This window comes from Echinops telfairi, unplaced genomic scaffold (assembly GCF_000313985.2).
Source record: "Echinops telfairi isolate 266 unplaced genomic scaffold, ASM31398v2 ScPeMD7_1;HRSCAF=3_0, whole genome shotgun sequence".
Lineage (NCBI taxonomy): Eukaryota > Metazoa > Chordata > Mammalia > Afrosoricida > Tenrecidae > Echinops > Echinops telfairi.
In genome coordinates this window covers 54,968,162-54,994,878 of record NW_022103896.1, presented here as the reverse complement: position 1 = coordinate 54,994,878, position 26,717 = coordinate 54,968,162, and the positions used below count along the sequence as shown (strand labels likewise).

General features: G+C 36.9%; 1 protein-coding gene across 2 annotated transcripts in view; it reads left to right on the top strand.

Annotated features, from left to right (window-relative positions):
* RALYL (RALY RNA binding protein like) overlaps nucleotides 1–26,717 on the top strand; it is an 832,089-nt gene that overhangs the window by 371,485 nt on the left and 433,887 nt on the right. For both annotated transcript variants that reach the window (XM_045287689.1, XM_045287683.1), the window contains exon 2: nucleotides 16,495–16,768. In XM_045287689.1, coding sequence (XP_045143624.1) covers nucleotides 16,513–16,768 — 256 coding nt within the window. In that variant the 5' untranslated portion in view covers nucleotides 16,495–16,512. The remainder of the gene's footprint in view (nucleotides 1–16,494; nucleotides 16,769–26,717) is intronic.

The window sequence follows — 26,717 nt, the reverse complement described above, 5'->3', positions numbered from 1 at the left end:
ATTTTCAAAACATATTATTTCTACTTGAGCCCTTGATATCAGCTCATTTTTCCGACATTAAATAACTAAAGGAAAGTGCTATACTGTACCTTGATTGGCTCATCTCTTCCTTGTGAACCTCTGTAAGGTGATGTCCAATTGTCTACAGATGAGCTTTGGGTCTCCAATTTGCCCTCCCTCTCATTCATATCGATATGTTTTTTTGTTCTGGGTCTTTGATGCCGGACACCTGCTCCCATCAACACCTCATGATCACCCAGACTGGTGTGCTTCCTCCATATGGGCCTTGTTGCTTCTCTGCTAGATGGCCGCTTGTTTATCTTTGAGCCTTAAGACCCCTGATGCTATGTCTTTTGATAGCTAGGTACCATCAGCTTTCTTCAGCACATTTGCTTGTGCACCCACTTTGTCTTCAGCAATCATGTTGGGAAAATGAAAACCAATTTTCATAGCACCATTTGTTGAAGAGACTGCTCTTATTCCATCTGATCGTTTTTTGCTTCTTGTTTGAAGATCAGTTGCCTATTTGTGGATGGATTTGCTTCTGGCTTTTCTAATCTCTTCCGTTGGTCTATGCATCTATCATTATACAAGTACCAGGCTGTTTTGACCACTGTGTTTTGAAGTCTGATAGTGCCAGGCCTCCTACCTGATTATTCTATTGAAGAAGTTCTTTGCTTATCCTAGGTCTCTTCCCTCTCCAGATGAAGTTATCAATTCATTTTTCCATTGTTATTTACATTCTTATTAGTAATCATGTTAGTGTTTCTGGCACATTCACTATGCATTAGGCTGTTAATTGTAAGGTTAGTAGTTCAAGCCACCAGCTGCTCCACTGAAGAAAGACATAAAGAGTTAAAGTTTACTCCCCTAAAGAGTTACAGTCTCCAACACCTACAGGAATTTTACCCTGTCCTACAGGGTTGCTAGGTGTCAAAATTGACTTAATGGCAGTGACTTTGCATCTTTATTCATTACCATCATAATAAATGTTAATACACTCACTATAAAATGTGTAAGTACAAACTATGGGAAAAACTTAATACTATTGAAAAGTTTAGTCCAAACTCCTTTTTTGAAGACAACAAACGCTTGTCAGTGTCATGATGTTCATCTACATCTCCTGTCTCAATATACTGTTACAGAGCAAGGATATTAAATGCATTGTACATATGTAATAACTGGCTTGATAATTGACTGGCATTAAAGGGTGTAAAGAAATGTTTAAAAATTAATAATATTACAAATATCATATCCATTGCTTTTAACATCTACTAATTGACACTTTAAGAACAGACATTATCTGGCCTCACTCCAAATTAATGAGCTTTTCTTTGTATATGCATAGTGACCTGCAACTGTGGACTATCGCAGAAAGAAACAGAACTTTCCAGGTGCTAGTATAATACAGTGTGATATTACATATAATAATACGTGTGGAAGTCCTTGGGGGACTTCTAGATCTCCAGCAGATGACTCCTGGAGGGAGATATTTTATTTAAAGTGTTGTAATGAACATTAGGGAGAACCATAGAACAGTAAAAATAATTCCTGAATATGCAGTAGGTTAGAGTAACAAGGAACCCAGTGTAAAGTGGTTAAAGTACTCTGCTGCTAAAAGTACTTAAAGTACTCTGGTTAAAGTACTCTGCTGCTAACAAAAAGGTCACCAGTTCCAACCTATGAAGAGCTCCCTTAGAGAAGCACGTACTGGCTGCTTTTGTAAAGGTGTGTACCCTTGGAAATGTTATTGAGAAGTTCTTTTCTGTCCTGTGTGATTGCTGTGAGTCAGACTCAACAGGAGTTTAGTTTGGTTTTAGAAAAGAATATCAGCACTCCTAACAAAACATAATTCTAGCTTCTGGATTCTCAAGTTTATAAAACTTACGTAGTTGTACAACCTATGTCTTTCTTTATAGATCTTTGAAAAATGAGGGCGTTACTGGATGTGTTTATAACTCTAGGCAATATTCCATTTTCTCTTCCTGAATAAACTTCACAGCTATCAACTAAACAATAACTACATAGCGGTACTGATGGTTTCTATATATACGTTAGTAAAATACAAGCTGCTTCTTTACACAAAAGAAGGAAACACTCCCCATCCAATCTTTTTAATAGCTCCACTTTCTTATTTGTATCTATTGTGTATAGTATGTACTAAAACATTTCTGTAAGAAAGGATGCCTTTCTATTCCATTTATAAATAATCAGATCCTCTGTAAATATAGCATTCTGTGTCTTTAGTTCAGTATTGTACATATAAGTTCCCTCTGAATACTATTCACAGAAAAATGTGACAAAATTTAGATCAAGCCATGATAGTGGTCAATAGTAGTCAAAGGCATTTGTTGCATATCTCATTATCAGAATTGATGCTGCTCTTCCAGAATACGATCCAGCTGGATTGTGTATTTAAGCCTTTTGAGTGTAGGCTTTTCTTCTATTTAGATTTACAGGATTGTTCATTCTAGAAAGACAAGGAACACTGTCTTTGTATGCATAAGACAAAAAGAGGCCCTTATTGTGTATAGGGAAGGGATTAATTATCACATGACCCCCACAAAGAAACATACTCCCAGTTCATGAACCTTTTACACATGTTATCCTACCAAACATATCCTTCAGCAGAATGTCTGACTAATTCTTTCTGACATTTTGACTTCAACACAATTTAGCAGTGATCATTGAAAGATTTACTAATGAGTACTGCCATTATAAATCACCTCAAAATATGAAGGCAACAATCGTATGGTTGCTATTTTCTCCTGTAGTATTGGTGTGTTAGTAGAGGTGTTACATGCTTGCCAGATGATTTTGACTCAAGGTGATGCCAGACACAATAGAATGAAATACTGCGCAGTCCTGCATCGTCTCCACAGGTATTCCCATGTGTGGGATTGTTGAAGTCCATTGTTGAAGACATGATGTCAATCCATTCTGTTCAGAGCCTTTCTTTTTTTATTGACTTTCTTCTTTACCAACCATGTCCTTCTCCATGGACTTTCTCATTCCAAAAGCATGCCCTAAATTGATGAGATAAAGTCTTGTCATCCTTCCTTCTAAGAAACGTTCAGGCTATACCTCTTCCCACACACATCTTTATGTTCTTCTGAAAGCCCCTGGCATACCCAATAGGCTTTGGCAACACCATCATTTAAAGGCATCAATTTTTCTTCAGTCTTTTTTACTGTCCAACTCCCACATGTATACGAGGCAATCAAAAATACCATTGCTTCCCTGGGTCAGGTGCATCTTAGTCTTTGAAGTAGCATCAAATATTGTGACTTGGGTCAAGTGCACGTTCATCTTTAAAGTGATATCTTTGCTTTTTAACACTTTAAAGAGATCTTTTGCAGCAAATTTGCCCAATGCAATATTTCATTTGATTTACAGACAATAGCGTCCAAAGGAATTGTTGATCCAAGTAAAATGAAATCCGTGAAAAATTCAATATTTTCCCCATTCATCATGATGTTGCTTATTGGCCCAGTTGTGAGGATCGCTTGTTCTTTTCATTGCGTTGTAATCCATACGGAAGGCGGCAGTCATTGATCTTCATCAGCAAGTGCTTCGAGTCAGCAAGTAAAAGTATTTCATCTGCATATCTCAGGTTGTTAATAAACCTTCCATTTCTGATGCCAGCTGTCTCTATACTCCCAGCTTCCAGGATTATGTGGTTTGAATGGGTTTGGTAAAAATGCACAACCTAGATGCACACCTTTCCTGATGTAAACCATGTCATCTTGCTGGGTGCTGTTGCACAACGGCTCCTTCAGCGTGAGGACACTTACATTTGGGGGCATTCCCATTCCTCATGATACAGCCATAATTTGTTGTAGTTCACATCATCAAATGTCTTCCCATAGTCAATAAAATACAAATAAATATATTTCCAGTATTCTTTGCTTTCAGCCTAGCTCTATCTGTTATCAGCAATGTTACCTCTCATTTCAGTTCCCCTTCTGAATTTAGCTAGCAATTCTGGCTTCCCTGTGGATAAGCTGCTACAATTAATTTTGCATTACCTTATGCTAAATTTTACTTACATGTGGTATTCATGATACTGTTTGATATTTTTCACCCTCTGTTGGCTCACCTCTCTTTGAAATGGGAATGAATATGGTTCTCTTACCTGATTGGTCAGGTAACTGTCTTTCTAATTCCTTGACAGAGAGTAGTGCATCAATTTATTAAAACAATTTCGTTGACATTCATTCACTTCCTGAACCCTTTTTTTTTTAACCAGCGCCTTAATTAAACATTGGTAATATCAATAACAACTACAAAAGATAGCAATGGAAGCAATGTGCTCAAAATGTTGAGCTAACTGAATAAAACACGAGGGCTTCTAACATTACATGTACTCGAGTAAATAAATATATATCTATATATATATACACACACACATATATTACATAAAATAGTTAAATAATTAAACTCATGAAAAGAGATATAAATATTGCTTTATTCCTTCATATGTTTACCCTAAACATAGCTATAAATTCCAGATGTGTATTTGGTGTATTCTATCTTGAAATTTTTGTGCAAGTCACTGGTCAGAGATTTAAATTTTCAAATGAAACCTTAGCCTGTAGACCAGGGTCCTCAAACTTTTTAAACAGGGGGCCAGTTCACTGTCCCTCAGACACATTGGAGGGCCAGACTACAGTTTAAAAAAATACTATGAACAAATTCCTATGCACATTGCACATATCTTATTTTGAAGTAAAAAAACAAACAGGGCAGGGCTGGATAAAGGTCCTCGGCAGACCGCAAGTGGGCAGTAGTTTGAGGATGCCTGCTGTAGAGGATAATTCTGTTGCCTACAGTTTGAAAATGAACCGAATGTAAGAGTATATTTTAAACACTTAAAATAGTAATATTTTGAAACCTCTCAGTAACAACTCTTTATTGATTGAAAATTGATGTTTGGTCTTCCTTCGATAGGGACTTAAAGGCAATTAAATATTAGTCTTGGTTGAGCTTTCCCTTGCAGTAGTGGGCAGTCCTGAGACTATAGACATCTTGACTTGGGATTATGACCCTGATCTTGAGCATCACTGGTATGAACATAAGGATCTGGAGTTATAGAACTTCTAATGTTTTGGTCGTACATACAGTCTTAGATATGTCTTTCATATTTATGAGCCCACTTTGAATCTCAGGAGCCCTGGTGCTCTCGTGGGTTATGTAGTGAGCTGCTAATTATATGGTCAGCAGTTTGAAACCAGCAGATCCCCTGTAGCTGACAGATGAGGTTTCCTACTCCGGTGAAGATGTACCGCAGAAAGCCCTGGGGTCATTCTACTCTGGCCCATATGGTCACTATGAGTTGGAATCGACTCAATGGTAATTAGTTTGTTTTTCGTTTCTGATCTTGTGATTCTTCAAGCCAAGTCCTCAAGTCTGCTCAAGGGCCATGTTGCTCACCTAGCTCTGTGCGTCCCTGTAGTGTTCATCTGATGTATTGGGGCCATAGTGTTGTGCTAGGAAGGTTTATGAAGATTTATATTCAAAATGTATCTTTGAATTTCTGTTGCAAAGTAAGAGGACAGTTGATGGGGATAGTGCTCAGGCTAATCTAAATGGAGAGTATCCGATTCCAAGCATCTGCATACGATACAGATTGCCATGTGTGTTCAGAAGTATGCTGTGTTGGGCTCCTATTTGGTTCCTTGGTGTTGAGACACAGGTAGAAATTAATATCCACATGACAAATTGTTGTGCCAATGCTGTGTTTGTTTAACCTTTTGCCATATCTCATTTATGCATCTTTACACCTGTGTCAGGCATTGTTATTACTATTATTTTGATTGGAGAAGTTAAATAATTGCTGACGTTACACAGCTAGAAAGAAGTAGAGCTGAGACTGAAATCTTTATTGGAATAGCTTTATAGACTAAACATTCTTAGAATCTAAGGTAAACTCCCTCCAAAAGTTCAGCCTAGCTGATGTGATACACACAACATACTAAAATTAAGCAGTGGAAAGTCTTTGTGGTTACTTAGACATGTACTGAAATAAGATACGTAAGGGCCATGCTGAGCTCAAAATGGCATTTCACTGCTTACTATTACTTCTGGGGTAGTAAAAATTAAACTTAAGTAACTGTATAAACTCTTATCATAAATAAGAGTGCTGTTATTTGATTTACAGAGGAACATTCAGAATTTTTAACTTCTACATTCTCTGGAATTTTCCCATCCTTTGTGAAGATACTGCGTTATAGATAAAAAAGAAAAGTCTTGAATATCATCTTAGAACATTGCATCAATAGGGGTAGGATTTATTCCACCAAAGAGAAATTATGTTCTGAGTCAGTTATTTGCAATACAGGGATTGCGAGATGCTATCATTTTTTACACTGCATCCACATTCATAGCTGTTGGGTTGAAGGAATTTGTAAACAGGAACTTTATCTGATCTAGACATACAATAGCTATTTTCAGTATATCATTTTTATTGCTACTTAATACAACTGCAAACATTCGAGTTTGTGGAAAAGAAATTCACCAGTGCAACTATTGTTGGGTATTTATTTATATTTTAGGAGAGTTCAAGCAATTTCAGGGATTGGTCCTGGGATTTAAGACCTTTCACTTTAGGATCAGACTTCGAAAGCAACATCAATAATGATGGAAAGTTGTTCATCTCTCTCGGCAGTGCAGTGGCCTGCATGAAATCACTCAGTGGTCTGAGTTTAACTCCTGAGGGAACTGTCATGAGTGACACTTTGAACAAAGAGGACAAGAATGGAATGGGCCTGTTAACTAGGAGTGAGTGAATTTCTCCTTTAGGCATGACAATGTTTACCTCCTTCAATTTGGCTTTAGGTGACCTGCGAATTTAAAAATGGAGAAAGATGTTTTTACTCAGTAGAGGAATATAGGGCAGCGTTATGGCGGAGAAGGATATAAAGCGTATTGTCATTCCATGAATACACATGAATATCATTTTACTATTTCTCTATTACTGGCATCATATTAGATGCATAAATTAGAAAAGAAACTTTTTTATCTTTGTTCTCTCTACAAGAAAGCCTTGAAAAGCTTCGGGAAAAAAAATCACTAAACAGATACTGGGTTTTTAGTATGAACTCTGAAAGCCCCTCTTGTTTACATCTATGATCATCGTTAACATGAACAGTTCCATATGATTTATTAGTGTGCATTACTGTGTATCTTACAGAAAAAGTTGAACACAAAGTTGTGTAGTTGTTTGTTTTCAACTCTTATCTTGTATTAGTCCAGAGACTTCAGGATGGAGTTCATGGACTGGGTGCGATTCACCTTAGTAAAATCGTCATGGCTACTTCTGGAACTCCCTTCCTATCTGCCCTTCTCTCCCAGTAGAACTCACAGACTAGTTTTAGGAATTCACGGAGAGCCCTCTTAAGACGACATGAATATCCATCATGGTCAAGAGGCTCTCGATAGATGATCTTTGGACACTGCAGTGTTTACCTTGGATCACAATATCTTGTCTTCCTTGAATAACTTGGACTCCATCTGTCTTGATTTCCTGAATAATAATCTTTCATATTCTGAAAAAAGACAAAAGAGGTAGAATGCTTCCTTTACTACTATAAATGAATTGATATTTTCTAGGCATTCATACTAATGTCAGGTATAAAACTATTAGGTATTAAATAAAAATTCGTTCATCTGGCCATGTCAACAAGAAAGGAAGTGGCCATGATTGTTCATTTGATAAATCTTGGTTTCCAACTGACTGTGGTTGACTAGTCTTTACCCACCGTCACTAACCGATCATGACCTCTGCCGTCATGTCCACGTAACTACAAGCAGAGCAAGTCATGTTCAGCCCGGGTGCGCATCCCTGTCAGGATAGACAGCGCCCTGATCGCAACATGCATCTGGAGTGGCTCAAAGTTCAACTCGTAGGGATTCCATTTGCCCCGATTGACCTGTTTTCCCCAGTCACAAAGAAAAAAGCTAATTGTTTTTTGGTACAATTGTTCTGTATAATTCAAAGTAAGCATTTGTCTAGGTCATGTTAACTAATGGAAAGTTATCTTGGAAAAATAATTATATTTGACATTGGATAAAATATATAGCTAAAGGTTTCGTTTTGTAGAGGTGAAGGCTTTTAAGAACATCACATGTAGCACAATTCTGAGAATTATATCAATGTGGACTTACAATACAGAGATTATGAGTGCACCCCAGATTCAACGCGTGTATTTGATGTGTCAACCTTATACCACCATATGGTTTTGTTTCCTTGTATCTTTTTCTTATTTTAATTGAAAGTAAGTATTTGAGTTATCTTACCAGTAAAAATGCCATGGATATCTTTTAAATGGAATTTAATTATTGAATTAAAAGGTCGTGCTATATGATCTCTAACAGAATACATTAAATATGAATTTAAAATTGGCAATAGTCTAAATGCAGCTGGATTCTTATTTCTTCCACATCCCAAGACTTTTAAGCAATAAGTAGATAATTGAGTAATATGAACAAAGTAAAATATGTTGTACTGATACCTTGTTCCCTACATTATTTTTGAATACTTGGCCATGATGACCCAGTCAGATTTCTTTTTAAATACATCATAATTTCCACATGAACATGTTTTTTACCCCCTCGAATACTGACCATGAGCCACGGTAGTATTTTTATATAAACCACATGCTTCTGCCAAAGAAATGACTGGGTGACACTTACCCCTCTTTGTTTCTAGGGTTTCAATAAGTTTCATTTGTATTTCCCAAAATAATATAAAATTTTGTCACCAAAGTCTATTAAATATTATTACAAATAATTTTCACTTGTCATTTTCATTTGTCAATGCCCATTGATTTCTAATAGTAAGATGCTAATGAAAAGTCGTCAACGTTTAGTCATTGGAGTGGTTTCAGTAGCTAAACTTCTTGCCGGAGATGCCCGTCATCTCTTTCTTTTCCATAGCTCATCGCTTCTGTTCTTGCCTTAGTTATAGTTGAATCCATTGCAGTTCATGGTGATGCCAAGTGTGCCAAACAGCACGACTTCGTGGCTGTGATTTACCAGAACTTTATTTCCAGACAAGTCTCCCAAGGCACCTTTGGGAGAGTTTAAAGCAACCATCTTTTTTTGAGTATTTGAGCACTTACTGTTTTCATCACGCGGGTAATCTTTTATAGCGAATGTTACTACTAAAATCTGGTGTCTGCTGCTGAGAGATTTTCGTTATCATTATTTTCTTTTCAAAAATGAATGCTATTCTCATTTTCTGACATATTTGAATTTTTATTTGCCTTACAATCATTTAATAAATTTTGATGTTCTACCTTAAGCTGCTGAGTGAGATGATTAGCATTTGACTTCAACTTTTGAAACATTTGTGTCTTCTATTGAATGTTATTTGAAGGTTTTCTTCCCCAGATTTTTTATATTAGTCCTCCCATTCTTATAAAGCATATCACAACAGCTCTATTGCCAGTAAAGACTTACTAGAAATCATATTTTATATCTTAAAAATGCGTGAATATAAACAAGTAGCAAAAAGGGAAAATGAAAAATAAATATTGTGGTTTTTATATAATGCTATTGTCACCGAAAGGAGGGCTGGCAGTGCTTTTGGGTGACCATTGGATGGCTAATCACCAAGGGGGACGTTGAAGTCTGCCAATGCATCTGCGGCCAGCCGGAGAAAGATGCGGCGATCGAGCCCTGTGCAGTTCCAGCCCTGGAAACCTCCATACTGCAGGGCTGCTCTAACTTGGAATCAACTCTATGCAGTGAGTTTGGGTTCTTGCCGCAATGCTAGACTCATTATCTGAAGCACATAATTTAGGAACAGTGAAAAGAAGAATTTTATCTGAATGGATTTATTATATTTTTTTAAATCTTATAGGTTTAAGAAAATGCGATTTTGTTCTGACTCATATATAATTTTGGCAATGGATTCAAAATACTAAGCTGGTCCAGTGAAATTTATTTTTAATGAAAATTATTTTCATTTCTTTATAACCATCCATTCAATCTTTTAAAAATAAACATTTAACATATACTACTTTAGCACCAATATAGTAAAATAACCCTGCAATTGAATAAAGTGGCCATTTACAGAGAATCAGAAATAATTTTTTCTAAAACCTTTTTCTGGTGTTGTGCTTAGAAAGCTCTGAGTATTAGTTTATTATTTCTGAGGGAAGAGGGTAATTTTGCTGCTTCTATGATAGAACCAACCTAGCTAAGCTCATGAACAAAATTCAACTACCCCCATAATGAATGAGAATCCATATGTGTATAACCTATAGTCTATCCATTCTTTTATTCAACTTAATGAATCAGAAAATGTGGTTGGGTGCTATATTTAGGAAAAAGCTGACAGGTGTCAAAATTGCTTTGAGCACACTAAGTAAAACAGGTACTCTATGATCTATACTCACAGAGACCTCATAGAACACAGCAGAACTGCCGCTCTGGGTTCGCAAGACTATTATGAAAGCAGAATGGCTGTGAGTTGGAAGTTATCCCATCTCATTGTTTGGCTTTAGTTATAACGTATATAAGAAAAGGATTTGTGTGAAAAGGTGCCCGACTTTCTGGGAACGTATTTGAGCCTTCATAACTAAACTCAATTTTTTCCATTCTATATAACCCCACATTTTATTATGTGAAAACTGTCATGATGAAATTTGTCAAAATACCAATCTCAAATATTTTATGATTTTGTAAAAAATAGAAAAGAAAACAAGCTAAGTGTCCATCACACAAAAATGAAACAACTTTACTGTTAAGCCTCTACAATTATATCTAGAAAGAATATTTTAATAACAAAATAAACTAGACTTCAATAATAATTATTAACATTTTATATGATCACAACCCTTTTTTGTAATATACAACTCTTTCTTCATGCTTGAAACATGATAAAGGAAGATATAACACAATGTTACCAGTACTGGTCTTCAGGCTGTAATTATCTTCTGTCTTCATGGATAGCTATTATATATTGCTTTCAACCATGTATGTTCCTCTAAGTCAGCGGTTCTCAAGCTGTGGGTCGCGACCCCTTTGGGGAATGACCCTTTCACAGAGATCGCCCGATTCATAAGAGTAGCAAAATGACAGTTAGGAAGTAGCAACGAGAATAATTTTATGGTTGGGGGATCACCACAACATGAGGAACTGTATTAAAGGGTCATGGCACTTAGAACCACTGCTCTAAGTCTTTACCTTAAAAAAGATATATTTGGTTCACTGAAGGAAGTGGTTTGATAGTGAGTATCAAAATTGTGAGGTTTGTTATTGTGGATGGTGAAGACCAAATACATCACAGTTAACTCTCCATGGCAAAGAGAAGATTTTTCACAAAATAATTATTATAAATCTTAGAAGCTATTGGAGAATCACCATTGCTATGGTGGTGTAGAATGGCCATTTTATATTCAATATAGTTTAAATATGATCTGACAATTCTGAAAGGGTAAAGTCACAATTAATTACCTTATAATTATAATTCAATAATGTACCAAATATCTGTTTAATATTGTTTTATAAATAGCTATATATTTAAGATCAAAAGCCGCATTTACACAAGGTTGTACAAAGCTCAGGCAGGCTAGGAAAGCAGGAGGGCGGGAATCAGGAAGACGTTATATTGCATTGAGGGGGTTGCAGTGAATGAGATCAAACAAAATCTGCATGACTCACTAAATGTAAAACTGATGATCTACTGCTCTGAAACCTTCGCCCAGTGCACAATGAAGAGATTTTTGGCAATTTTAAAAACATATTTTATAGAATAAAATAAGGGAGGCAAGTTTAGGGATATTTAGCAAAGGATATATGTTATGTATATCTAAATTGCAGATAACCTTTTGGAGGACAAACTCAAGACTTTTATTGTCATACTTTTGGTTTATATTGTCCAACAAAGGAACCCCAGAGGTGCTGTGTGATGTGCATTGAGATGCTAACTGCGAGGTCGGCATTTTCAGACCACCAGTTTATGCTCCGGAGAAAGATGAGGCTGCTGCTCCCGTAGAGTCCCCATGTCGGACGCCACACAGAGGCTCCCAGAGTGGGAAGGACTCTACAACAACTGGGGTGGTATTGCCCAACAGTAAAGGTTAAAATTCATACGTTGATTTTGTTTAATATTTCCCCTTTCCTAATTATAAACCTAAGTAATTTGTATATGAATTCATTTAATGGAAACATTCGAGTAGATGCGTTTAAAATATTGGGAAAACAACCGCTCTTTGGTGAATGTTGAAAACTAATTGTACGCCCTTGGAATTCTTTATTATATCTTCTGGTGTTTAATTCCTATTTTGATCCATTAAACACAGTTTTCTCTAGTCCCCCCATTTGGATATGATCTCTTGATCTCTCTTTCACTGAATAGTTGCCTTCATTTTAATTAAGGATATAAATGTTTGGTTTCTCAGTCATCACATCAGCCACATCCCCAGGGGTCAAAGCCACCTGTGGTTTGTTGGTGCCTGTTTTGTAAAGGGCAGATACCAAATATTTCTATTATCACAGAACATTTTATTGGACAGTGGTGATTTACAACTTTGTACGTTAGATTTCATAGACACTTTACCCTACCTCTACCCAAACTTCTAAATTAAAGACAGACAAGTTCTAAGGGTAGGGGGAATATACTTGTCATCTATTTCATAATTATATCACTTCCTTATCAATATAGCTTTCCATTTTTTCTTAGGATATGGAGACGTTTCTCAGTAATATGATCACGATGTGTCTAGGTTTGCTTTTCTTTATGTTTCCCCTGGTTCAGATTCAATGTGGGGTTGTAATTTTTATTAGATTTGGAAGCTACATGGTCATGATTTTGAATATTTTCTTATCCCTCTTTTGGGATGACAGATATAAGAATATTAAATAGCTTGCTATTGCAACATGGTTCTCGGAAGGCCTGTTCAATGTGCTGCATTTTGAATAGTCTCTATTCATATTCATTCAAAGTCACCAATCTTTTCTTCTGCAGAACCTTATCAACTGTAATATGCATTCACTACAAGGGGGCTTCAAAATGCTCGTTGAAAAAAATACATAGTTTTGAATTCCAGTTTTCTTTAAACACTTTATAGCCCTCTATTTTTTTAAAATTTCAGGCATTATATTTCTCATTTTTAGAATATTGATTTTTTTTTTAATGTCCTTAACTTTCCCCCCTGGTTATGGTTTATACTTTTATGATTCTTGGGAGGTTCTTAGGATGCTGAGGATAGTATATTTCACGTTGTACCGTATATGAATTATGTAATTTTAAAAGTTCTGTGCTTTGATCTAACAATGTTAGGCTGTCTTCATTTGGTTTGAGTATCTTGAGACTTGTTTATGAGTTTTTATAGTGTGGTTCATGAGTATCTTTTACTCTAGGAATAGTTTATACTCATTACTTCTAATATCAAAACTTTAGAATTCAAGGGATCAATTGGTACTCTCCATTTTTTTATGCTAAGAACTTCAATGAATCTTGGCTCTTCATCACCATGGAAGCCACCAGCTGAGAGCTTTCCGATAGCTTTTGACCCCCCTCCTAGATTGGTGTCCTTTGCATGCTTGTCTTAGGATTGGGCACTGATTCAAGGGACCCACTAACAGGATTTCTGGAGTGCTCTATCTGCATCGTTCCCTTCTGTGTAAAATTCTGTCTCATGAAAGTGATGAGATTGTCTACACCCTGATCTCTGGCTCCTTACCACTCTAAGATTATAGCCTCTATTTGAAATGGCCCTCTCTGTTCCATGGCTTCTAATGTGCTTTTCAGGCAGAAAGCTGGGCTAATCTTAGACATTATGTTCTTTATTTACTTTCTCTCAAGTATCATCATCTTGAACTTTCTCTAGCTTCATATCTGGAGGGAAAAGAAGTTATTCCATACATTCATCTGATTTTCCAGTTGTTTAAATCAGGAGGAACCCAACTTATTTCACTTTAATTGGAATATTTAAATTATTACATATTTGTGTAAGAGAGATGCACAACTTAAAATATACTATTAGTTTACACCTGGCTTTTAGAGAATTTTGCAATTATCATGGGCAATCATACAACAAGCACAACAATAAAACCTCTTTGATCATTAGACACACTAAAAGAAACTGAAATGTTAGATTATATTTTTATATACAGTAAGTACATACTGACTTTAAAGTCATTGAGAGCTATTAAGCATTGAGTCAAAATTGGCAGTGAGTTCGGTTTTGATTTGGTTAAACTTTTTGATGCAAACCAAAAGGCTGAATGTTCAGGTCCACACAGAACCTTCTGGGGAAAATGCCTGGTGATATACTTCCAAAAAATAACCGTTGAAAATTCTGTGGGGTAGGATGCTACTATAACACACAGTGGAATTTCCATGTGTTGACAACAACCAGTTTTTGAAAACCATTAATAAGATGTGAACAATTGGCAATTTATAGCAATAGCCATAAAATTTCTCTACATAAAGAGATGAAGTCAGAGATAGCATGTTGACGATAAGATAATGGTGTTCAGACTATAGCTGTGCCCTGAATTGCATTAGACTCAGTGCACTGTCAGAAACAGAGCACTATAAACCATGGATGTAACCTAATCTAACAATTCTTGTTTAAATTTTAAAATGTATAGCTACTTTAGAAATAAAACATCAAATGTGAGAAGTGTTCATCTTTAAAAATAGTCCTGTGATATTGTCACAAGAAGAACAATAAGAAAATAATGTGATTGCTATAAATTTTATTACTGATCTTAACCTAGACCAATAAAAAAGATGGTTATCGATTCATTCTGGAGACCAAAAAAAAATTGCATCTCTAGCTTATTTTCCCCTTAGTGTGATTAAATGACACAAGATGATGCTTTGCTTTGATTTTTAAATGTTTACCTTGATTTTTCTTATTTCCATTGATTCTTAGAGCATTTATTTTTGAAGTATGCAGTTGTTCAATTTGCAACATTAAAAAGAAATAGCTTTTCTCTCTTCCAACCTGGATTCAATAATGCATCAAGAAACCACTAAAACGTGGTAAATCCTTATTTTTACTGATGCCATATTCTTAAATTTTATCTGTATAACTAAATATTTTCAAAATGGACTTTCACTATAATGACATGTGGAATGTTGAATGTGTAAAATGACGTAGAAGTGTAATAATCCAAGAAGTAATAATGAACAGCTTAATTTGGAACATTCTTATGTTACTTTATTGCTCTTGATTTCAGGAGTACTTGCTTTAAATATATAGTGAGTAGATTTTCCAGCATATCCAATTTGCATGTCTTTAAGACTTGTACTGCTTTAATGTGTAATTTAGAAGTGGCATTTAAAATGATTTTCTTAAAAAATCAGATGCACTTATTAATTATCTTTAAAGCGATAGGATTTTAGAGAAGAGTCTTCAATTAAAATTGTAATTTGTCCCCCCAAAAATGCATCAATCAGCTAATATTCATCAACCATCACCAGTGTCAAAAACTGAGCCCATGGTGAGATTTTATGTTCAATATATATTTTGTCTTTAACTTATTAAGTACCTTAGAAAATGATGTCTGGCAAAAATAAGTGCTTAATAAATATTGTTGAATGACTGACTGAATGAATGAATTTTAGGACCTTGAAAAAAAACCCTGTAAATGCTTGAGTACTTAGAAAATTGCATTGTGTTTAATTAGCCAGAATTAAACAATCTGCGAAGCTCAAAAACCACTTTTTGGAAATACTAAGAGTCCTTAGTCAACATAGGAGCCATTAGTTAAATGGATAAAAAATGAGGTTGAGAGTAGAAATTCTATCACAGATACCCAGTCTACTAATTTGCTAATCGCTGATGAGCACTAGCTACAAATGCTTTTATAAAACTGACATGCGCTGTTGGCTCAATTAACAAGAGCACACAAAATTAATTCTGGTTATATCCCTCATTTAATTTCAAAGTCATATTTTTCTTATATGAAATTTTCTAATTGATCATCTTAATTTTAATATTTTTTCTCTTAATGGAATGAGTTAGTTTCTGATAGGAAAGTTCTTGTAATGAAAGAGCTGATATGTCTAATTATTGAAAACATAACAAAAATGCAAGTATTTCATTTTACCTAGAAGGACGTTACTATATATCATATACTATCTGACCAGAGGAAGTTGGATATTTTTTGTTGATATCATAAGGTGCCTTATTTGCACCTTCAAAATAAAGAAACTTAAAAACAAACAGAGTTATAAAATGCTTAGTGACTGTACAAGGCTGAATTGTGGATGAATCCATCAGAAATTTACATACAATTATATGTTAAATTGCTATGACAATTTCTCTGCCACATTTAACAGAACAGTATTCACCTTTTACATGAATAAATTTTCTTCTCAATAAGCTTTACCATTTCTATTAATACATTTTCTTCTCAATAAAATAAATTTAATACGTAAGGACTTGAAGTCACCTGCGTCATTATTGAAAACGATGAAAAGCCAGTGATATTTATTCAATCTAATTGTTTACTTTTGATTTTTTTAAGGGTTAAAACATAGCAACCATGACTGGCAAAACACAGACCAGCAACGTCACCAACAAGAACGACCCCAAGTCCATCAACTCTCGTGTTTTCATCGGCAATCTGAATACCGCCATTGTCAAGAAAGTTGACATTGAAGCCATTTTCTCAAAGTATGGGAAAATCGTCGGGTGCTCAGTGCACAAAGGCTACGCGTTTGTGCAGTACATGAGCGAGCGGCACGCGAGAGCCGCGGTTGCCGGAGAAAATGCCAGGATCATCGCAGGGCAACCACTTGGTAAGTCATGCGCAGTTACCGATTCGTGGCAGTGTCCAAATCTCCACGTACATTCGGGTATGGTTGGATTGCTGAAAAATGAGCACTGCTTAATAATGTCCATCTTTGACCACCTGTGATGCTGAATCTCTACTGTTCTCTTGTTCTCATATTGTTTCACATACGGAGATTTTGTGTTCTCTACAGATTTATAAACTCAGACCAAAATGGATTTGTGAGCGTTTTATTGCTTCTGTCAGATTTAACGTAGGCTCAGGCAAATAAAATAGATTCATCACATTTTACTTTGATTTGAAATTGTATTTATCAAACAGAAAACATTACATTGATAAAATAACTTTTTCTTATTATAGTCCTAGCATCTGCTTTGTGGAACTAATGTACCTATTTCCCCTCATTTTCTGTTTTCAGTATTCTTGGGGTGGGCTGTATGGAAACAGTAAAAGATTATACATTTTTAGCGTATGGAAAGAAGCATAAGCTACTCCTATCTAGTTGGGAACCTTTTGTGTTGTGCTTGTTCAGTTAGGAGACGTAATCATATGTTTGTCTAATGACCAAGGAATCACAAATTTTTTAAACAGAGAGGAGAAAAATGTAGTTGGAAGTAAACTGAAAATAGTTTGGGAAAAAAATATTCTGTAAGTAATGTTTGAAGAGGCTTCGAATAGTACGTGGAAAAATGGAAATAAAATGCAATGGACTTGTACTTTGAGAATATTTCCCCTTAAGTCTTTTCATTTAACTTCAGACTATATTCTCCTTTGTTTGAAATTAACTGGATAATCACTTAATGGTTTTCCTAGTGAGAATAAGATATCCTACCTGAGATCATATATCAAAATATTTATTCAACATCTTTTTGTGGGCATCCAACAGCAATTTTAATTTCTTATACATAGAACAAAACTTTTCATTTTCCTGAGCCCCCCAGTGTACCTCCTTGAGACTTCTCCCTCACAGTAAAGGGAACTTTTAGATATCCAGTTTGGGTCACAGTAATCATTTGTCATGACATTACTTACTCTCCCAAATCCAACCACCTTTAAACCTGTACCAAAATCCTCTCCCACAAACCACTGAAATAGCACCCTTAATTTTTCCCCTTTGCCAGAGTATCCTTGCCAGAGTATCTCTTTTAAAAAAGAAAGGAAAAAAGTGCACTCTGTCCGGTAACTGTAAGAAGCCCTGGTGGCTCGACAGTAAGTATGCTTAGCTGGTAACTGGAAAGATGAACTTACACAGTGGCTCCCTGCTAGATCTGGCCGGTTATTCCCATAAATATCAACCCAACTTAAAACACTACTTTGGTGTCAACTCTGACTCGTACTAACCGTATATGTTTTTCTGAGATCATACGTCTTCACTCGAGCAAATAGCCTATTTTTCCTGCAGAACCGCTGATGGATTTGAACTCCCAACCTTTCGGAAAGTAGTCCAATGCCTACCAGATACAGTGCCACTGGAGCTCAGAAGTGCAAGACAGCGGTTCTACCATGTCCCACAGGGTCACTTGGGATTGTCATCTAACAACAAAAGACACATGACAACTATCATGCCCCAGGATGCCAATATCTTAAACTTCATCTGCTTACTCTCTCGGCCTTGCTTGCACCACTGTAGCCAGACTAGCTGTCTAGATAAGTCTGAAACATTTCAAGGTTGCTCTGACTACAGGAGGTTAAACTAGCAATTCTCTCTGCTCAGAAGAGAAGTCTATTATTTGCTCTCTTCCTTGTTTTATACGATGAGCAAAAGTTACCTCTCCAGAGAAACTGTTCCTGATCATGCTTTCTAAAGTAAAATAAGTATATGTCCCTTGGCCATCGGTGGTAGAATTCTTGTCTTTCATATAGGAGAGTGCACTATAAGGCACCTCCTGTGCAGCCACCACCTGTCTGTCAATGGAGGCTTACCTGTTGCTATAAAGCTGAGCAGATGCCTGTAGATCTGCCAGAATTGGAAGAAAGGCCTGGTGATCTAGTTCTGAAAACAAGGCAAGAAACATGCTGTGGATCACAATGGTCTGAGCTGTAATTGACCATTGGGATGGGACACAGTCAGGCGATGTTTAGATCTTTGTGCGTAGAATTGCCTTCAGTTGGGACCAGTTTGGCAGATGTTAACAACAATAAATCGTATATGCTATTGCTGGTGTTTGGTACCATTGAGTTTTCTCATATTCACAGTACCCTTATGTACAACAGATGAATATATTGCACAGTCTTGTAGCATCCTCACAATTCAATTGTTTTTATGTTTGAGCCCATTGCTACGGCCACTGTGTGGCTCTATTTTGTTGAAGGGTGTAGTAGGCTGGATTGTCTAGAGAAGCCAATCCCATGGCACTCATATGTATTAAAGAAAAGCTTTATATTCAAGTAGTCATCTTACATCCAAAAGGCACCCAGTCCAGTCCAACTCGTCTACAAGTCCAATGCCAGCCAAGGCCCTCTTCAGACTCAGGGAGCTGCAGGCTACTGACTCATAAAGGTGAAGTATGAAGCAGGAAGATCACGGGCTGGTGGGTGCAGAGTGAGGAGACGAGGAAACGAGGCCTGGTGCTGGGAGCTCTCTGGGTCAGGCAGCCCACATCGGGCCACCACAAGAGGCAGCCAGAGTGCCCAGCAAACAGAAAGGCAAAGGAGTAGAAAAAGATGAAAGAGAAGTTCCCAGTGTCTGCCCTGTAAAAAGGTCATACCTCCCCGGAGGCATCATCAGGCTGCAATCTGACTGACAGGTTAGACTCCAGTCCTCCATAAATGCAAATTGACAGAAAATCATCCAGCTACCGAAGGGTCTCCATTTACTCTTTTGCTGATCTTACTCTTTACCAGGAATAATTTCCTTCCCCAAGGTCTGCTCCCTCCGGATCGCCTTAGTGATGAGACAAAGTCACGAGACAAAGTCTCACCCTCCTCACGTCTGCTGGACAGCCTGCTGTACTTCTAGCACGTGCTCGCTTGTTCTCTAGCAGTCTATGGTAATTTTAATGCTGTTCACAAACGCTGAAATTTAAATTGCATCAATTTTCCTCTGTCGTACCTCTTCACCCTCCAGCCTTTACATGCATATGAGATGACTGGAATATTATGACTTGAGTCAGACATACTTTAATCATCAACATGACATCTTTGTTCAGACCCAACGTAATGATTCTCATACAATAATGTAATTTTTACTCATATCAAAGAATGCTTTCCAAATGATAGTGTTCAATTTAAGTTGTTCCTTTTTGTTTTCTGAATCCCCTTATTCTGCTTGCTTACCTTGATGTTGGAATCTTCTGACATTTTGAGGGGTTTTTTTGTGTGCCTATTTGAAATTCCTATTTTTACTGTGATTTCTACTACTATAATTTTTAATATCTCAATTACACAAACACAAATTGAGGAAAAAACAAAAACGATGACACCAAATAACTGTGCTCTGAGAGGCAGATTTAAATCGTACCTCTAAATCATCCCGTCACTGCTCTTAGACTAGCGCTTGTTTGTGCCTCAGGTTAATCTTGGAAGCATATATCTTCATCGGCTGTAATTACCCTTTCTGCCTAACTCCAAATCAAAGATTTTACTTCTTTAATTTGAGTTTAGTTTATCACTACTTTTGTCTTCCAGTAAGAGTACAAAGAAAGTCCTAAGCTTGCCTACCTTGACATAACTTTGCTTTTCTAGTGATGTATCCGAATATATCCACGTGCTCTTAATCTAGGTTACTAGAAATTCAGATAAAGCTTTTTTCCCCCAATCATTTTATTCGGACATAATCCAGACATCATACCATTCAATAGTTCAGTCATATCAAGTCGGGTCATGCATTCATTACCACAATCATTATTTAAACATGTTCTTCCTTCTTATACTCCTTGAGATCAGCTCCTCATTGCCTCCTCCCTCCCCTGCAATCCCCCAGGGGAGCCCTATTCTAGCTATTGTCTCTGTAGAATCGCCCAACCTGAGCTTCATAGACTGAAAAACATAGAAAGATACCTAACAGAGTCAAGAATGCTACCAACAATAACAACATACAACAGAGATAAGCTCCGATCTTGAACAGCAACAAAAACACAGAAAATATTAAAAACCAGGTCATCCAGAAGAATTCACTTCAGAGAACAGCACTGAAGCTACAGCTCAAGAAGAGCAACTGGTCTGGTCAGAGCACACAGGAGCCAACGTGGAGGAATAGGGGGGGAAAATAAACAACAGATCAAGTACAAAATGTATCAGAAGGGGATCAAATGATAAGGCTTGAACCATTCAAGTCAGATATATCATGTTATCTACTATCATTGTCTCTCCAGTACTGTCTGTCAATAACCAGGTTACTCCCATCTCTCACTTATGGTCAGAGGGGACTCTCTGGAGGCTTATTCCCCAAGTGGATTCTAGGAATGCAGTTTGGGCTCCCACTGTCATCCATACCTTTCTGCAAGACAGAACTTCACAATTTGAGCTCTGATAACAATCCCTCCTTTAGATTTGGATTATATCTTTCCCATTTCTTGAATCACAGATGTTGGTATGCGTCTCCCGTGTGGGCTCAGCTGACATTGAGAAGACCCGGTCACTGTTCTTTCTGATAGCTCAGCCATCCCATCTCTTCGCCGTCCTTCGCTATAGCGCCCATATTTTCTAAGTCTCTTTCATGAGGATGTGTATCACATAACGTCTTCAAGTTATTATTCAGAAGTTAGTTTCTCAATTACATCTTGAATAAGATGCTCCATTTTCTAGGGGATATATCCAGTTAAGGCTTTATTACTAATTTATTGCAATTTACCTGAAGCTGGGTTCTTCCAGGTTATTAAAAATAGTTTACTTCTTTCTTAAACTTTTACTTTTAAGTCAATCCATTATGGTGCACAGCACATATCTTGGATGTCTGTAACATGGCATGGACTGCTCATGGGTCAAACGGCATACCCTTTTCATAAGCAATTAACATTAGTTTCATTTAGGACAGACTTCTCTAAGTGTGTTTCTTTTTCACTAAAGTTGGGAGGAAATTAATATTGATTAAACAATTCACCTAGTATTATTCCTCCTGTGCTATATTAATTGATAACAAATATTATATGCCCATATAGCTCTTCTGAATAGAAAAAAACAGCTTCTGTTTATCTAACAAGAAATAATAAATCGTGTTTCTTGTTCTTTAAAACACTCATAAACAATATAGAGTTTATAGAGTGCTACCAGGAAATATTAAATATTCTAATATGAATTCTTGTAAAATGAATCTTACATATACAGTATCAAATGAGAAATGCTACACATGTGATTGAACCTAGCGTGTATTGCTGGAGAGAATGTGAAGAGAATAAAACAAGCATAAACCACACTGTAGGTAGAATTGCAAAAGCCATTATGGAAAACCATATGTCACTTTTTTGAATACATACAAATACCATATGGCCCTGCACACTCTCCACTCTGTATAGACCCCAAAAAAATAAAGAAGAAAAGACAAAAAGATATGTGCACATGTATGTTAATGGCAGCACTATCTACAATAGTATGGAAACTACTAAATTGTGGAAACAACCCAAAAGCCTTTGTGTGAAGGAATAAATGAGCAAACCCTGACACATGCATTCAGTGGAATAATACGGGCCTCCAAAAATCAGTAATGGAATTATCAAACACCTCATGATATGGAGGAATTGGGAAGACAATGCTCAGCAAAGTTAGTCAATCTCATAAAAAACAAATACTTCATGACACCACTATTTTTTGAAAAACTAAGAAAAATGGTGTCAAAGAAGCAGATTTTGTAGGCTTTGAGGAGGTTGGGGTATGAAGGAAGCACAGGAAGGGAGGAGAAAGGAGGAAAAAGTAAGGTCATAAAAGTAAGTGTACCTCGCATCTATGAGATATTTACTGTAAGTAGCAGCTATTTTTAGTCTGCAATAAAGGGACCACCTGTATCCCTGCTCTAAGCCTTTCATTTTATGTAGCTTGGTGTTACTTACGGTTTAACACATTAGGAAACTGAGGCTTAGAGAGACATAAGTAATTTGTTTGGGGCATAAGTAGTGTCAGATTATTTGACGTGAAATCGAGTTCCACCTTTGTTCCTGTGTTGCCTCAACCAACTTTGTTGTAATTGTGTAGATGGATAAACAATTGGGACTGTGCTACATTTGTCAATCATGACAGACTGAGAGCTCCTTAGCACTGGAGACTGGAGGAGTTCACATACTCATGTGTGACAGCTTCATTCCTCTCAAAGGTGAAATTCATGGGCTATCATTGAAACACGTGCTGTGCTCCTTAAGCTCCCACTAACCGCCATGGTGTGCCAGTTCCTAATTGCATTCTTTTGCACTCTCCTCTCCCTAGAGGGAGCCACTCTTCGGGAGCTGTTGTACACAACTTTCTCAACTGCTTTTCATTGTCATACTTCTGCGTTCATTTATGTTCATAGACAACGTGCACTACTACTGTGTGTTTTGGAAATCCTAAAGAAAAACTCTAATGTGACTTTTTCAGTAGTGTGTTGAGATTGATTCATGTTGATATGATACATGTAGTCCATTTTAATTTTTTAATCATTTTTAAACCATTTTATTGGGGGCTCATACAACTCTTATCACAATCCATACATACATTCACTGTGTCAAGCACATTTGCACATTTGTTGCCATCATCATTCTCAAAACATTTGCTTTCTACTTGAGCCCTTGGCATAAGCTCCTCAATGTTCCCCTCCCTCCCTGTTTCCCCCTCCTTCACGAACCCTTGATCATTTATAAATTATTATTATTTTGTCATGTGTTACACTCTCTGACGTCTTCCTTCACCCACTGTTCTGTTGTCCATCCCCCAGGGAGGGGGTTATATGTAGATCATTTTGATCAGTTCCCCATGTCTACCCCGCCTTCCCTCCATCCTCCTTCCCTCCATCCTCCCAGTATTGATACATGCAGTTCTGTTTGTATGATGTATGTTATTGTATTAAATACATATAATGTATTAATAGAATATAAGTAAAATAAAGGACTAATTCAATTTTTTTAAGTTAAAATAAAGGGACACCATAGAAATTGTGACCTGAGAAGTACTCTGTTGAAATGTCTTTCTTTGAAAGAATAACACAAGCACATTGATGAATGGTTTGGCATGACATAAAACTAAAATTCAGGATAGGTGCTTAGAATATACTGAAAGATTTCAGGTTTCAAATCATTGAAATTAAAACAGAAATAGGGGACAAAGGGATAACATTGTACATGTATGTTATAGCAAACAATTGGCATAGTGAGTGAAAGGGAAATAGAGAAAATCAAAACAGATCCACTGCTATAGAGTCAATTCTGAATCAAAGCAATCCTAGAAGTCAGAGTGGACCTCCTTTGTGAGTCTCCAAGGTTATAAGTCTTTTCAAAAGCAGAACGTCCCATCTTTCTGCCACACGGGGGCGAGGCAGTTTGTAGAGCTGACTTTGCACGGCCCACTGTTACACCAGGCCTCCTTGAAATCAAGAAGGAGCAATCAAAAGAAATTATTTCCCTATCCCTGAGTTGGGTTCTCTGGTGGAGCTACTTGACACAGAAATGAAGGAGCATGTAAAGTGAGTAAGTTTGAATTTAAGATAATGCGATAGTGCAGGACTGAATATATAATATTAAGATTATTATGTATGTCTGGGGATGTTCATGTAGATATATATCTAATAGAGTTGACTACACTTGTACAAAACTCAAAGGAGTGATGTATGAGCCAACAATTACAGATTGTGCTGTTATAGATGTAGATCAGCCCACCAAAGGAGAATATAAAGGGTTAAAAGGGAATATTGTCTAAATTTAGGTCTGTAGAGAAATCTTTGAGTCTCCAGTAAGGTAACCTTCCTGAAAAGCCAATGGCAAAAAAATTCAATCAAAACTATTTTCTGCACATCTATCTGATCTCTAACTCAAGCCTGCAATGATTAGGCCTTTCCTAAACTTATGTTTGATGATTGCTTAGTTACGGAGTTCATAAGCCATTTCCCCTAAGCATCTAGTGGTTCCCAACCTCTTGGAGCCACATATTCAACTTCTCTTATTGATCCCAATATATAAAAATGACATTCCGAAGCACGTGGTCTTTTCTTTCCAAATTAGTATCTTCTATAAATAGCAAAGAAGAGCTTATCTAATTCACCAATTGTTGTTGTCTGCCTTTAGTACACCCATTCAAAGAAATAGATATATTCTGCAAATTGATTGCAAATAAACTATTGTAGACCCATTCAGGACTATTTTATTCAGACAAATTTCCAATTCAAAACTACTGTCATCAAAGTGACTCCAACTCATAGGGACCTATGGAACAGAGTAGAACTTTTGGAAACCTTCACCTTTCTCCCTCAGAGTCTCTGGTAGTTCCAAATTATTGACCTTATGGTAAGCAGCCCAACACATTACCCACTACACAAGCAGGGCTACTTCACATGCCCGTTGTACAGCTGAAATTTTAAGATAAAAATGCCCATAGGTCTGTATATAGTGGAAAGGTGCCCTGGTAGCACTTTTGGGTAGTGTTGAATGGCTAACTGCGAGGACTGTGGTGCAAACCCATGAGTCACTAAACCAGAGAAAGGTAAACGTTCTGTTCTGGTAAAGATTATTTTGGAAACAATAAAAGTTTGCTAAGAGTCAAAATTGACTGTAAGGCAGTGGGTTTAATGTGGTTTAATGTTGTTGGGCAATCTGTTAACCTTGAGGACAGCAATTCAAACCCACCTCGGAGAAAGATTGGCTGGCAGCTTTTGCAATGATAACTTGGAAAACGTAGGGGGCAGTTATACTCCCCCATACATTATTGCTAAGAGTTGGAATTAATACAATGTTAGAGGGGTTGGGGTGGGTATGTATTTCTGTCAGTCTAGGTAGAATAGAGAAACAAATTCACAGAGACACTCGTATGTGTATAAGAAAGAGCTTTATATACAAGAGCAATTAAATATCGAAAAATGTCCCAGCCCAGTCCAGATCAAGTCCATAAGTCATATATTAGCACATATGTCTGATACCAATCGATGAAGTCTTCTTTAGACTTATGAAACACATAAAATGATGCCAAATGCAGGAAGATCGCAGGCCAGAGGGGGGCAGAGGGGAGTCCTGTGGCTCCAGTGGGTGTGTAAGCATCTCAGCTCTGGCAGGAGTCTCTATGTGGCTCCTCCAACTCAGGGCACTAGCATAGCTCCATGTGTTTTGTCAGCTGCAATGTCTCCCAGGGAGTGAGCATGTGTCCCACCTCCAGCAAACCCTGGCCTGGTTTTAGCTGCTGATATTGAGCTTTCCCATTGTCTCTGCACAATTGGAGTCGATTTGACTTCTGTGTATTCTGTCTAGGAAAGCCCACGTGCATAGTTACCATTTGTGGTGTTGGAAAAGGTATTTGTGATGAAGAAGTTGTTGGTCTTCCAAAATTCTGTCATGAGATCTTCAGCAGTATTTTTATCACCAATATCATGTTTTCCACCTACTATTACTTTTTCTTTGTTCCAACTTTTGCATTCCAATCATCAATAGTTATTAATGCACTTTGATTGCATATTTGATCAAATTTCAGACTGAAGACTTTGGTAGAGTTCTTCAATCTCTGCATCACAAGCTTTAATCTTTGATGCATATATTTGAATAGTAGTCATATCAACTGAGTGCCCTTGTATACATATAGGTAATATTCTATCACAGAAAGCAATGCATTTTGAATAGATCTTAAAATGTCCTTTTTTGAAGACAAATGTGGCATCATTTCACTTGAAGCTGTCATTCCTGGCGAAGTAAACCATGTGATGTTCTGATTCAAAATGGTCAGTACTGGTCCACATCAGCCCTCTAATGTCTAAAATGTCTGTATTTATGGGCTCTTTTTCATTTGAAGGAGCGCTGGTGGCATAATGAATAGTACATTAGATTGCTAACTGCAAGGTCAGCGGTTTGAATCCA